At 36.6% G+C, this 14,670-nt stretch overlaps 1 protein-coding gene across 1 annotated transcript; it reads left to right on the top strand.

Moving 5' to 3' along the window:
* Positions 12,370–14,670, top strand: LOC107605115 (pentatricopeptide repeat-containing protein At1g62930, chloroplastic-like). The gene has a single exon (XM_016306866.2). It carries the CDS (start codon positions 12,413–12,415, stop codon positions 13,739–13,741), a length of 1,329 nt encoding a protein of 442 aa, XP_016162352.1. The 5' UTR covers positions 12,370–12,412; the 3' UTR covers positions 13,742–14,670.

Below are 14,670 nucleotides of genomic sequence, written 5' to 3'. Positions count from 1 at the left end.
GTAGTCTACGACGACCAATTTTCCTGGTTTTCATGCCACGTCATACAGAACGACATGTCGTTTACATCCCTTGCCTCGTTTGCTAGAATAATAATAATAAATAAATAAATAAACTATTTTTGGAAAATTTTATCGAAGAATAATAATATTCTTTTTCGTATTGTGATACATTACTACATTAATAATAATTATTTTTTGTATCATATACTGAGCTGGGTATTTTTAAAGGTTTACCGTATTTTGCTCTCATAAAACTATAAAAGCATAACCTGATCATCACCTACTAAAAAAATTTGTTATTATTATTGTTGTTGCTTAACGGATTTTAAGTTAGACCAAACATTTTAAACTGAAAGTTTAGACTCAATATTATAATAGAAATGCTATACGTATATATATATTTTTTTAATTTAGGTTAATGAATGTTAGGTACCAGACAAATGACACAGCAAAATATAGAGATAAAAAATTAGAAATTTATATAAAATATGGAAACAATTGAATAACTTTTTTTGAAAATTACAACTTCTCTCTATCATAAGGAGACTACAATAACACTCTCTCTTGACAAAAGGATAACACACTTCTTTCTATATATATAGAAGAAAACTACTCAAAGAAATATTATGTTATTCTATCTAGATGACTTGATTGAAATGAATTAAAGAAAAACTCAATTTATAGGTGAGTCTCTTCAATATGAACCATCCGTTAATTAGAGCTATATAATTCTTCTCTTTTTCAACCATTAAAATTCTAAGGTTATAAACTAAGATTGTTTATTACCTTTCATTTTATTTAGTTATTATTTATTTATATATTTTCTAAAATTAGCTTTACTATTTTTTCACAATCTCCCACTTAAAACTAATTTTGATAAATTTTTAAAATTCATGTTACTCATGTATTCCATAGGCCGTATGAGGATTTACACCATTCAAACTTTTCTGTGTTGATTGGTTTTGTCATGACATCTGCTAGGTTATCTTTCGTGTGAATCTTCTGCATATCAACACTTCCTTCTTCTACTAATTCTCGAATAAAGTGATATTGTACTCCAATGTGTTTTGTTCTTGAATGAAAGGTAGGATTTCTTGCAATGTGCAAGGCACTCTAACTGTCACAATACACAGAAATCTTCTGTTGTTTGTGCCCAAGTTCTTCTATCAATATTTGGATCCAAATAGCTTCCTTGCATGCTTGTGTAACTGCCATATATTCAGCTTCTGTAGTAGATAAAGCTACAACAGTTTGTAATTTAGATAGCCAGCTCACAGCTCCTCCTGCAAGTATGAACACATATCCTGTAGTAGATTTTCGTTTATCAAGATCACCTGTAAAATCTGAGTCGACATATCCATTGACAATGAATTCCGATCCTCCAAAACATAATGCAACATTCGAGGTCCCTTTGATGTATCCAAGATCCTCTTAACAACATTTCAATGCTCTTTACCCGGATCTGCCATAAATCGACTTACCACCGCAACTGCTTGAGCAATATCTGACCTTGTACAGATCATGGCATACATAAGGCTTCCCACCGCTGATGCATACGGTACTCGAGACATTTCCATCCTCTTTGCTTCACTACTAGGGCACATACTTGAGGATAATTTGAAATTCATAGGAAGTGGGGTTGAAATTGGCTTACATTCTTGCATATTGAAGCGTTGCAAGATTTCCTTCAAATAATTCTTTTGCGATAGCCAAATCTTCCTATCTTTTTTGTCTCGGTGAATTTGCATCCCCAAAATCTTGTTTGCTGGTCCCAAGTCTTTCATATCAAACTTCCTAGCTAACTGTGCCTTCAATTCTTGGATTTGATCTTTGTTGGGACCTACCACCAACATGTCATCCACATACAACAGCAGAATGATGAAATCATTATCACTAGACCTCTTGTAATAAGTACAATGATCTGAACTAAGTCTGTTGTATCCAAGGCTAATAATGAAAGAATCAAATCTCTTGTACCAATACCTTGGCGCCTGCTTTAGACCGTACAGAGATTTAGTTAACCTGCAAACCAAGTTTTCTTTTCCTTGTTCTTCAAAACCTTCTGGTTGGAGCATATATATCTCTTCTTCAAGTTCTTCATGAAGAAAAGCAGTCTTTACATCTAATTGCTCTAGATGTAAATCAAATGCAGCACACATAGCCAAAACTACTCTAATAGTAGTTAGTCTCACCATTGGAGAAAATATTTCATTGAAGTCAACACCTTCTTTCTGAGCATATCCCTTGACAACCAATCTTGCACGATATCATTCCACCTGATCATTACTATCGCGTTTGATCTTGTAAACCCATTTGTTACCAATGGCTTTCCGACCTGCTGGAAGTTCAACAAGTTTTCAGGTATGGTTTCTATGTAATGCCTCAATTTCTTCTTGCATTGCTGTCATCCACATAGAAGCGTCTAGATTGCGCATAGCCTCCATAAAAGTTGTTGGTTCTCCATCTTCTGTCAAAAGACAATATGCATCATGGTTTGTCAAAACATAATTTGAGTGCCATGATGGTATTCTTCTTTGTCGAGTGGATCGACGAACTTCTATATCATTGGCCTCTGCTTCTTGTTCTTCGTGCTGTGGTTCAGCTTCAGAAAGATCACCTTCTCTGCATTTTTCATCTATTTGAACAGTGGTTATCTCTTTAACAGTGCTGTCATTTTCTTGTTCCTTTTGCAATTCATCTTCTACAAATATCACATCTCTACTAACAACTACCTTGCGGGCAGTGGGATCCCACAGGCGATACCCCTTAACTCCGTCAGCATAACCCAAGAATATACATTTTCTAGACTTTGGGTCCAGCTTTGTTCTTTCCTGGGAATTGTACATTACGTACACAGGACAACCAAATATATGTAAAGAAGAATAATTAGGTGGCTTACCTTGCCACATCTCCGTTGGTGTCTTCAACCCAATTGCAGTTGATGGTGACCGATTTATCACATAACAGGCGATTTTAACAGCTTCTGCCCAAAAAGACTTAGCTAAACCTGCAGTTTGTAACATAACTCGTGCTCTTTCTAGGAGAGTCCTATTCATTCGCTCTGATACACCATTTTGCTGAGGCGTGTATGCAACTGTGAATTGTTGTTGAATACCTGCTTGCTTGCAAAATGTTAGAAAATTACCATCGACATATTCTCCTCCATTATCCGTCCTTAAACACTTGATCTTCTTTCCAGATTCAAGTTCTTTGAACTCTTTGAACATCGCAAACACGTCTGACTTCTTCTTGATCGGGTACACCCATAGCCTCCTAGAGTAATCATCAATAAATGATACAAGATATTTTGCTCCTCCTAGGGACATCTCCGGCGATTCCTACACATCAGAATGAATCAACTCCAATATGTGCTTGCTCCGAGCAGTTGATCTACCAAACGTCAATCTATGTTGTTTGCTTGTAACGCAGTGCTTACAAAACGGTAAGTTTACTGATTTGAGCCTGGGAATGAGATTACGTTCTACAAGAATCTTCAAGCCTCGTTTTGACATGTGGCCTAGTTTGCAATGCCATATCATCGTCATTTCTTCTTGGCTTGTTGAAGCAACTGATGCCTCTGCCTCTTGCAAAGTATCTCCCACAAGCATGTATAGATTTGCTGTAATCTTTTCTGCTTTTATTACCACAAGAGCTCCTTTAACAACTTTCAAGATCCCACCTTCAATATGAGTCTTGCATCCAAGTTCATCCAATTGCCCAATTGACAACAAATTATTCTTCAAGCCTTTCACGTGTCTTACCCTTTGAAGTGAACGAATAGAACCATCAAACATTTTTATTTTGACAGTACCCATTCCAACAATTTTTAAGGCATGATCGTTTCCCATAAACACCGATCCTTCCAAGACAGGTTCATATGTACAAAACCAATCACGATGAGGAGTCATGTGCCATGTTGCTCCTGAATCAACAATCCAAACATCAGTGAGCTGTTTGCTACCTTTAGAACCAATTGTTGCTTCGCCATACAGGATTTCTCCATCATCAGAGGTGCTCGCAACACATCCTTGAGAACTTGATCCTTCTGGAATCTTCTCTATACTCTTCTTATTCCAACCATCTTTCTTGAAGTGTCTCTTTCCACAATTATAGCATTTGACCTGCTTCTTACTTTGTGACTTTGGTCTACTTTGACTCCCACTGAAACCACGCTCCATTAATCTCTCTCTTGTCATCAACAAAGTCTCTGCTTGTTTTGAGCTTTCTAATCTATCTTCCTTATTCTTGCGCCTAGATTCTTCTTCAAGAACCGCAGCAGCCATGTCATCAAAAGAAAGATAATCAGTCAAAATATTATTAGTTAAGTTAATGATAAGCTGATCATATGAATCTGGTAGACTTTGAAGTAAGAGCTCTGCACGTTCGTTTTCCGCTATGGTATATTCCAACGATGAGAGTTGGGAAAATAGCATATTTAGATTGTTGATGTGATCCATTGCCAATGTGGATTCACTCATTCAAAGAGTATAAAGTCTTCTCTTCAAGAATATCTTGTTGTGAAGTGACTTGACTTCATATAATTTGGTGAGAGCATCCCAAATTTTCTTTGCTGTCTTTTTCTCTGTTACACTTGATAAAACTGAATCAGCTAGTGCCAAGTGTAAGTTTGCAACAGCATTGTTGTCCATCTCCTCCCATTTTTCATCTGTAATTCCAGTGGATCTACTTTCAATTGCTGTCACGCAATTGTCTTTTCTCATAATGGCTTTTATTTTCAATTTCCATATGAAAAAATTACTCCCACTAAATTTTGGAATTTCATACTTTGCTGTCATTTTTTTTAGACGGTAACTCGCAGCGGAAAAAAAATTAATCAGCAACCTTAGGCTCTTATACCACTGTTAGGTACCAGACAAATGACACAGCAAAATATAGAAATGAAAAATTAGAAATTTGTATAAAATATAGAAATAATTGAATAACTTTCTTTGAAAATTACAACTTCTCTCTATCACAAGGAGACTACAATAACACTCTCTCTTGACAAACGGAGAACACACTTCTCTCTATATATATAGAAGAAAACTACTCAAAGAAATATTATGTTATTCTATCTGGATGACTTGATTGAAATGAATTAAAGAAAAACTCAATTTATAGGTGAGTCTCTTCAATATGAACCATCCGTTAATTAGAGCTATATAATTCTTCTCTTTTTCAACCATTAAAATTCTAAGGTTATAAACTAAGATTGTTTATTATCTTTCATTTTATTTAGTTATTATTTATTTATATATTTTCTAAAATTAGCTTTACTATTTTTTCACAATGAATAAGTAAAAGTAATGATGAGAATGATTTTTATTGATATTAAACTGACTTAATTAGATTTAATTAATAAACAAATTTATACGTGTAGTATTACTCTATAAAGTGCAGGATGATATTAACTTATTAAGCAGATTGATGACAGATTTGTTAAAGAGCACGTCCAGTGAAAGGCATTTATCAAAACCAAAACTAGGTTGGGGGATGCTCCTGTAAAGTTGTATAAAATGTCTTTTTGTAAAGACGCTTACGTGTCGTCATATTATTAGATGTTTTAATAAATCGATTTTTTAAAATTTTTTAACTAATCAGAATAAAACCAATTTTTTATAATAATAATCAATATTCTAAAAATCAGCTGGACCGGCCGGTCTAACCGTTCAACCGATCTTTTTATTATATGCAAGCAAATCCACTGGACATCATTGTTCAAGCATTGCCTCAAACAGCGCACGGGCCTTTCCTGAATCACCAATCTCACCCCATCCACTTATCAAAATGCTGTAAGTTTTAGCAGTTAACACAAAACAATTCTTAACTTGATCAAAAAAATTTTGAGCTTGCTTGACATGTTTCCTCTTGCATAAAAAGTATAGCAGCTTATCAAAATCATGAATTGTTGGCTTTATTCCAAATTCATCCATTCTCATGAAAGATCGTATTGCTCCGTCTGACAAATTTGCCTGGCTATATGCTCGGAAAATGAGCCAGAACATCTCGCTTCTGATTTCACAAAGAGAATACTCTCTCATTTCTATGAGAAAATCCCAAAGTATGGCAAATTGTTTACAGCTTCCTAAGATATCCACCAAAATATGGAAGCTCTCAACACTATGTTGGAAACACAGAATTGATTTAGCCCAAAAAAAGAATCTGTGACATGGGAAGCCAAGATTCTTACACCTCTTCAATACCTGTTCAACCAAATCTGTAGATATTTGTGCTGAATATGGATTGAGAAACATTTCTAGATCATGGCGAGGATCTCGGTGATCACTTAGTACACGAGATATTTCATTCACAAGGTCTGGTAATAATGGCCCAGAGACTTGTTTGGTTGGGGAAGAGTGGGCGTGATAGCAGCGGGGCTTGTGATCAATAAGAGGCCGTAAGAAAGAAGGTAGGAGTATCGCATTGTAACTCCAAGTGTCCGGTTTTACTCTGCTCGAGTTTCAGTGAGAAAGGAGAGAGGAAGGAGACGCTAGGGTTAGATTTTTTTTAATTCTCGGGTCAGCTTGATAAATTTTAGTGAGAGATTAGGCTTGAATTTGAGTTTGGGCAGGAATAAGGGGTTAGGGTTAGATTTTTTTTAATAGGACTTAATTGTATTTTTAAATTATTAGGGATTAAAATGTCCACAAAATAAAAAGTCAAGGATATATTTATTTTTTTATAAAAAAATTTAAATATGATTCGGTTTAGATGGTGTAAATCAATCGGAACAAACCGGATCTAATAATTATAATATGGACAATTGGGTTTATTATTCTTGCTATAATAAATCGATTTTATTCTCGTTTATTAAAAAATAGCTTATTAACCGGTTTAATAAAAATGTCCAATCATATTATAACACGTGTATACGTCTTTAAAAAAAGACATTTTTTGTGTCTTTATTAAAGTGGTCTCCATATAACTAATATTGTCTTAGTGGCGTGGCTTTGTTGAGTAATCAAAATGTATAGAGGTGCGAACTACTCCATCGTAATTTGTAAATTCGTAATTAGGATCAACCTCGCTCCTTCAATTCATGACATCTTTTGATCTTAATTATATAATGAGGTACAATTAATTTTATGTGAAATTGATAGTTGAGAGCCGTTAGATAATAATTTAATCAAATTTATTAAATTATTTAACGACTTTCAACTATTAACTTCATATAAAATTAAGGGTTAAGTACTGAAATCGTCCCTAAGGTCTGGAGTAAAAATCAAAATCGTCCCCGACCTTTTTTTATTATTAAAATCATTCTCAACGTTACAAAACGTTATAAAATCGTCCTTTTCCACTTCAATTTTATTTTTTTATCATATTACCCTTCATTATTAATAAAAATAAATAAAAATAATATTAAAAAAATTAAAACAAACTCCCCCCTCCCTTCAATTTTTCTTCTCGCCGCCGCCGCCGCCATACTTATTCGTTTCTAGGGTTTGCCGCCGCCACTGCCGTCGAGTGGTCATCGGGAGGGGGACCCCGCCGGCGCTGCTTCTTCTTCTGTGACTACCTCTGCTCTGCTTGAACTTCTGCTTCTGCTTGAACTTCTGCTTCTTCTTGAACTTTTGCTTCTGCTTGAGTTTATACTTTTTCTTCTGTAATTTTTAAATTTTTAAATTTCTATTATTTTACTATTTTTGGATCTGAAAACTGAAATTGTAGTTGATGATTATTGAATTATTATTTATTGAAATTGATGTGATTATTGAAATTGTTATGCTTCTTCTGCCTCTGATTTTTTTATTGATTTATTTTGTTTTGTGAATGTTGTTGTTAATTTATTTTGTTACGAGTAATGAATGGCTATGGTGGCAGTGGTGATGGTGGTGAGAAAAGGGAGAGGGGGGAGGTGGAAGGAGATTGGGGAAGAGTGAGAAGAAGAAGGGGAAGAGGGGTAGGTGTCCTCCGGCAGTAGTAATTGCCACGGCGAAGGTGAGAAGAAGAGGGTGATGGTGAAGAGTAGAAGGAAGGGGATTGGAGGAGGGGTGGGGGGTGGGACCGAAGAGATGCTGGGGAGTGGGTGGGGTGGGGTTTTGCTCTTTTTTTTTAATATTATTTTTATTAATAATGAAGGGTAATATGGTAAAAAAAATAAAATTGAAGTGGAAAAGGACGATTTTATAACGTTTTGTAACGTTGAGGATGATTTTAATAACAAAAAAGGTCGGGGACGAACTTGATTTTCGCCCCAGACCTTAGGGATGATTTCAGTACTTAACCCTAAAATTAACTATATCTAAGTTTTTACCTAATTATATTCTTTTTTTTCCAAAGATAATAGGTTATATTTCATTAATTATTAAAAAAATGAAATACAAAGATGTCCAAAAGCAGGACAGCATAATAAAAGGTGGGGATTTCCCAAAAACACTACACTGAAGGTATTCATCCGACGGTGCGTGGTCGAAAAACGAAGAAAAATCTTAAAGAAGAAAGAATAATAAATCCAATTGCATGCAACTAAGAGCTTGCCTCATGGAGATGACGACCTAAACTGGGAGTTCTTTGGATTTCACGGAGCAACTTGATAGAGCTTGCTAGAATGGCAGACGGCATAGAAGTAGAACCTTCAAAAATCAACTGGTTGCGAACTTTCCAGCAGTTCCAGCAAATGATGGCAAGCAATTGAGGATTACGGTCAGCATTCTTCAACGGGTTAAGTATCTCTGTTGATGCAGTCCACCATGTCCAAAAGTCGTTAGAACTCTGAGGGGGAAGACAGTCACGAAGATAACTCTGAGACCATACGTCTTTAATTCTAGAGCAATCGATTAAACAATGAGTGATTGTTTCCGTTGCTTCATAACAGCAGGGGCATATTGGTGATATAGATGGGATGCGGTGATGAATCTGAGCAAGCACCGGAAGTCGGCCATGGAGAGCTTTCCAGATAAATAGCTTAATTTTGTGAGGCAAGTTCAACTTCCATAGATCAATCCACGGCTTTTTCTGCTGCATATAATTAGGGCAAAGCTCCAGAGGCGGATGGTAAAATAAATAGCCAATTCTGTAACCTGAAGCTGTATCATATTGCTTGGATTTGTTCAAATCCCATTGCAATTTGTCCCTACCCTGCTGAATTTTAACTAACAAAATCCTGTTTGCAACGTCTTGGGGAAATAATTCTTGAATGAGATTCTGATTCCAATTCCTATCTCCAGTAATTAGATCTTTAACTCTTGGAACCAACTCAGAAATAGCCTGTCTATTTGGCATGTCAGAAATCATTAAAGGATACGGAGGAGGCAGCCAAGGATCCTCAAAGGTTCGGATATTCTCACCAGTACCCACAGCCCAATTAAGACCTTTTTCAACAATCTTTCGGCCTTCTAGTATGCTCCTCCATCCCCAAGAAGGTAAGACTCCAATTTCTGCCGTTATAACATTACCATTGCTAAAGTATTTACCTCTTAGTATTTTGGATAATAAGGAAGTAGGCTGTGTTACAAGTAGCCAAAACTGTTTGCCTAAAAGTGCTAGATTTTGGATTCTGAGATCTTTAAATCCAAGGCCTCCTTCTTTTCGTGGGCGAGTCATAGTGTCCCAGCTAATCCAAGCCATCCGCCTTTCAGAACCTTTTTGTCCCCACCAGAACTGAGAAAGTAGAGAGTGAATTTCCGAAATTAAACCATCAGGCAACTTGAAGCAAGACAATGTATAAATAGGAATAGCTTCTCCCACTGCCTTAAGCAATATGTGTCTACCACCTGACGAAAGAAGATTGCGCTTCCACCCTTGGATTCTTTTCCGAATCTTTTCTTTGATCATACTAAAAGAAGCCTTTTTCGATTTAGAGACTGTAGAAGGCAAACCAAGGTATTTATCCTGAGCCCCAATATGATTAATATTCATAGAGTTAGCCAGTAGTGTACGAGTAGTAGAGGGAGTGTTGTGGCTAAAGAATGCAGCAGATTTATTAAGATTTACCCTCTGGCCACTGATGCTTTCATAAGAATTCAATAAATGCAGGATATTTGAACATGCTTCAGGGTTAGCCTTATAGAATAAGATGGAATCATCAGCAAATAGGAGGTGGTTGACCTTGGGACATCGCCTATGTATCTGAAGACCCTGAATTAGTCTGTTTTGTTCTGCCTTGTGTAGCAAGAAGGAGAGACCTTCTGCACAGAAAAGAAAAAGATAGGGGGATAGAGGATCTCCTTGTCGAATACCTCTATTTGGTTTGAAGAAACCATAAGGTTGTCCTTCCACAATAACAAAATAAGAAACAGTTGTCACTAATTCTCGAATCCACATGATCCACCGGGAGCCAAAACCAAACTTCTCTAATATAAACCAAAGAAAGTGTCATTCTACCCTATCATATGCCTTACTCATATCTAATTTTAGCGCCATTTCATTTTCGAGACCCCTTTTTTTGTTCTTCAAGTAATGCATACACTCGTGAGCAATTAGGAGGAACACCATCTTTCTTGGAATTTGAATCGGCGTTTAGATATCTCAGTTCTCGGATTAGAGTCTAAGAGAAGAGGGGCGTGATCCGAGCCTGATTCTGACAGTCTAAGAACCGTTGCATTGGGATAGAGTTGCTGCCAATCAACTCCTACTAGGAATCGGTCCAGTCTTTCCTGTATCAACTCATCACCCCTCCGTCTATTTGACCAAGTGAATGGTCTTCTGACCATACCAATATCAATTAGGGAATTATCATCAATAAAACTATTAAAGGTTTCAATAGAAGAAGGAGATTTAGCACCCCCACCTTCTTTCTCCAATTGGTTAGAAATGGCATTAAAATCCCCCCATTAACACAACCTTACCATCGAACTGTTGGGTGACTGAAGTTAATTCAGCAAATTGAGCCATTCTATGTTGATCATTTGAACTGAGATAAACACCTAGAACACCATAGGGATCATTAGAACCAGCTGTCAGAACTGATGTCGCAATGAAAAATCTACCATGCTGTAAAATCTGAACAGTGCAACCATCCCTCCATGCCATTGCCAAACCCCCTGATAATCCATCCGGATCCACAATAAACCATTCCTTGAAGCCACAAGATCTTAGTTTTCCTTCAACTTGTCGAGATTGATTTTTTGTTTCACAGATAAAACCAACTTCGGGGGAGTAGGATTTGCAAATCCCTTTAAGATTGTGGATTGTCAGGGGTCTCCCCAAACCCCGACAATTCCACGAGAGCAGTTTCATATTTCTCTGGGTGCCACTTGAAGGCTGGCACCCTCCACCGTCATAGCAATTATATGAGGGTTCTAAGTCTCTGATTTGTTGCATCAGAATTGGTATTCAATGATTTCAAAGAGAAATAAGATATATGGAATGAGTGAATAAGAAAACAGAATGAATTAAAAGAGGAATGAATTGGGAGAGAAAACTAAAATTAGGGAGCTAAGTGGAAAAGAAATTAAGAAAAGAAAGTAGAAGAAGATGGAAAAAGGTTTGACGAAGAAAAGACAAAGAAAGGTGTAACCATGGAGGCGGCGCAGTGAAACCCTAGCAGAGCGTCGGGCGCTAGATGAGGAGTACCACTCTAACTCAGTTTTGTTTGCAGGAAAAGATAATTATATTTTAATGCATTCATATATCTTGATTTTTGTGTACATTGCATTAATAAAGAGCAACCTTAAGGATCATCAACCATGTATAAGTAAAATTGAAATATGGAAAGTACGTACTAATGCAAGGATTGATTAATAACATAGGGTTCAATTTGAAATTACTAAAATCCGTGGCCTAAATAAGATAACAAAAAGTCGAAACAATTAGACAAATAAGTGAATAACCTCGAACAAGCTTGATTCTACCCTCCCTCTGTTGGTGGTTGCAAGAATGTTGTCATTTCTCTCATTCTCACGAATCATGTTAAGGTATGCTCTTCAAATCCCAAATCCCTCTCCTTATTGTGTTCCCTATTCAGCTTTCCGTCTTTGCTTCCCTTCAACTTCATCCCTACACTCTCCCTCTCAGTCCCAATCACTTGATGAAGCTGTTGATTCCTTCACTCGCATGCTCTCTATGCGTCGCCCTCCATCCATCATCCAATTCACCAAGATTTTGGGATCTCTTGCCAAGACCAACCATTTCCCCACCGCCATTTCCCTTTTTCAGCAATTGCAAGCAAGAGGAATCGCTCCCGACTTATTTACTTTGAGCATCCTAATTAATTGTTGTTGCGGCATGGGTCGTATGACGCTTGCTTTCTCTGTATTGGCCAAGATTTTCAGAATGGATTATCAACCTAATACGGTAACATTGACAACAATCCTGAAAGGTCTCTGTCTCTGTGGTAGTGTTGAAAAAGCAGTGCGCTTTCATGACAGAGTGCTGGCTCATGGATTTCACTTTAATCAAGTCACTTATGGGACCTTGATCAATGGCCGACTTATTTACTTTGAGCATCCTAATTAATTGTTGTTGCGGCATGGGTCGTATGACGCTTGCTTTCTCTGTATTGGCCAAGATTTTCAGAATGGATTATCAACCTAATACGGTAACATTGACAACAATCCTGAAAGGTCTCTGTCTCTGTGGTAGTGTTGAAAAAGCAGTGCGCTTTCATGACAGACTGCTGGCTCATGGATTTCACTTTAATCAAGTCACTTATGGGACCTTGATCAATGGCCTCTGTAAGACCGGACACACATCAACTGCTATTCAAGTGTTGAGAAACATCCCACGGCATGGGATTGTTCCTAATGTCGTCATGTACAGCGCAATTATTGATAGCTTGTGCAGGGATACACTTGTAAGTGAGTCTTTTCATTTATTCTCTGAAATGCTTGCTAAGGGAATTTATCCTAATGTTATCACATACAATTCTCTCGTTTTTGGATTGTGTCTTATGGGTCAATTTAAGGAAGCCATTGATTTGCTAGGTGATATGGTGCTTAAAAACATTACTCCTAATGTTTATACCTATAGTATTTTGATCGATGGGCTATGCAAGGAAGGAAAGATCAAAGATGCTAAGAATGTGTTGGCTGTGATGATAAAACATGGTGTGAAACCAAATGTGGTTACTTATAACAGCTTAATGGATGGGCATTGTTTGGTTAATGAAGTAAATAAGGCAAAATTTGTATTCAACACAATGGTCCAAAGTAGAGTGTCACTTGATGTTCAAAGTTACAGTATCATGATTAATGGCTTGTGCAAAAGTAAAATGGTTGACGAAGCCTTGAATCTCTTTGAAGAAATGTGTCGTAAGTACTTGGTTCCAAATACGGTAACTTACACCACTCTTATTGATGGCTTGAGCAAATCAAAGAGAATCTCTTGTGCTTTGGAGCTTCTTGTTGAGATGCATGATAGAGGTCAACCTGCTAATGTAATCACTTACAATTCCTTGTTGGATGGGATGTTTAAAAACCAGCAACTTGACAAGGCACTTATGTTATTCAATCAAATGAAAGAGAGTGGCATTGATCCAGATATATATACATACAACATACTTATAGATGGCCTGTACAAAAGTGGAAGAATTAAAAAGGCAAAAGAGATATTTCAAGATCTTTCCATTAAAGGCTATCGTCCAAATGTGCAGACATACACCATTGTGATCAATGGGCTTTGCAAAGAGGGTCTGCTTCTCGAAGCATTGGCACTCATGGCAAAAATGGAAGACAATGGTTGCTTACCCAATGCTGTGACTTATGAAACAATCATTCGTGCTCTATTTGAAAATGGTGAAAATGATAAAGCGGAGAAACTTCTTCGTGAGATGATATCTAGAGGCCTATTGCAAGCATAAAAGTAGATGAGATTCTTCTTGTTAGACATCACAAAATGTTGTTCGTATCTCTTTCTTTTTAACTTGTGTTTTGTTACCATCTTCTCGATCGACTTTCCATTCGATACTAATGCTTTTAGATCTTCACATGATTGTGATTCTTTATTCTGCTTTACCCACACCTAAGTGTTTTCTTTGCCGTAGCTTATTTTATGGCATTTTCGGTGACTAGATGGCTGTTATATGTGGCCTGAAGGATCTATCATTATTTCCATTTTTGTTTTTGTAATTATATATGTGCATTGGTGTTAATTTATTCCTAAGCTGAAACGGTTGTGATTTTCATCATTCAAAGGGAATCCTTGTTAGTTGTGAAGCTTCCCTGCACTCTTATTGTCTTTCGATCTTTTCATTTCCCCCATATTTAAAGTAAACCCCCCCATATTTATTCTCTTTTGGGAAATGATTGCTAGAGGCTTATTGAATGGTTTATAGAAGGTAAGATACATCAACTCAAATTAATAATTTTTCTATTATTGTTGAAATTATTACAAAACTTAGTAAATTTTGTGGCAATTGGATTGGAGGATTTGGGAATTATCATGAACTCAATAGCAGCGGTTTTGGTTATCTCATTATTATGAATGAATTTTGAACTTTTGTTATTGGATGACTTTTGAGTCTCTGTTTGTTGCCATGGCTATAATGCATCCTATTTTGGTAGATATTCTTTGTTGTAACTGATTTGTTAGTGCTTAAGATTTCTTGATAGTAACCTAGAGCTCATGATTGGTGTGATGAGCAACTGTGCTTTATTTGACTGAATTTCCTAGGAAAAGATATGTAGTGCCAAGAGCCTAAGATTAATGGCATAGGTATATGATTTTCACTGCTATCTTCAAAACAAATTCATCTGCTAAATGCATGACCCCACTTTTTTGTTAACCGTT

Source organism: Arachis ipaensis, chromosome B06 (assembly GCF_000816755.2).
Source record: "Arachis ipaensis cultivar K30076 chromosome B06, Araip1.1, whole genome shotgun sequence".
NCBI lineage: Eukaryota > Viridiplantae > Streptophyta > Magnoliopsida > Fabales > Fabaceae > Arachis > Arachis ipaensis.
Note: the sequence above shows the minus strand (reverse complement) of the source record. Positions and strands in the feature narration are given on the sequence as shown.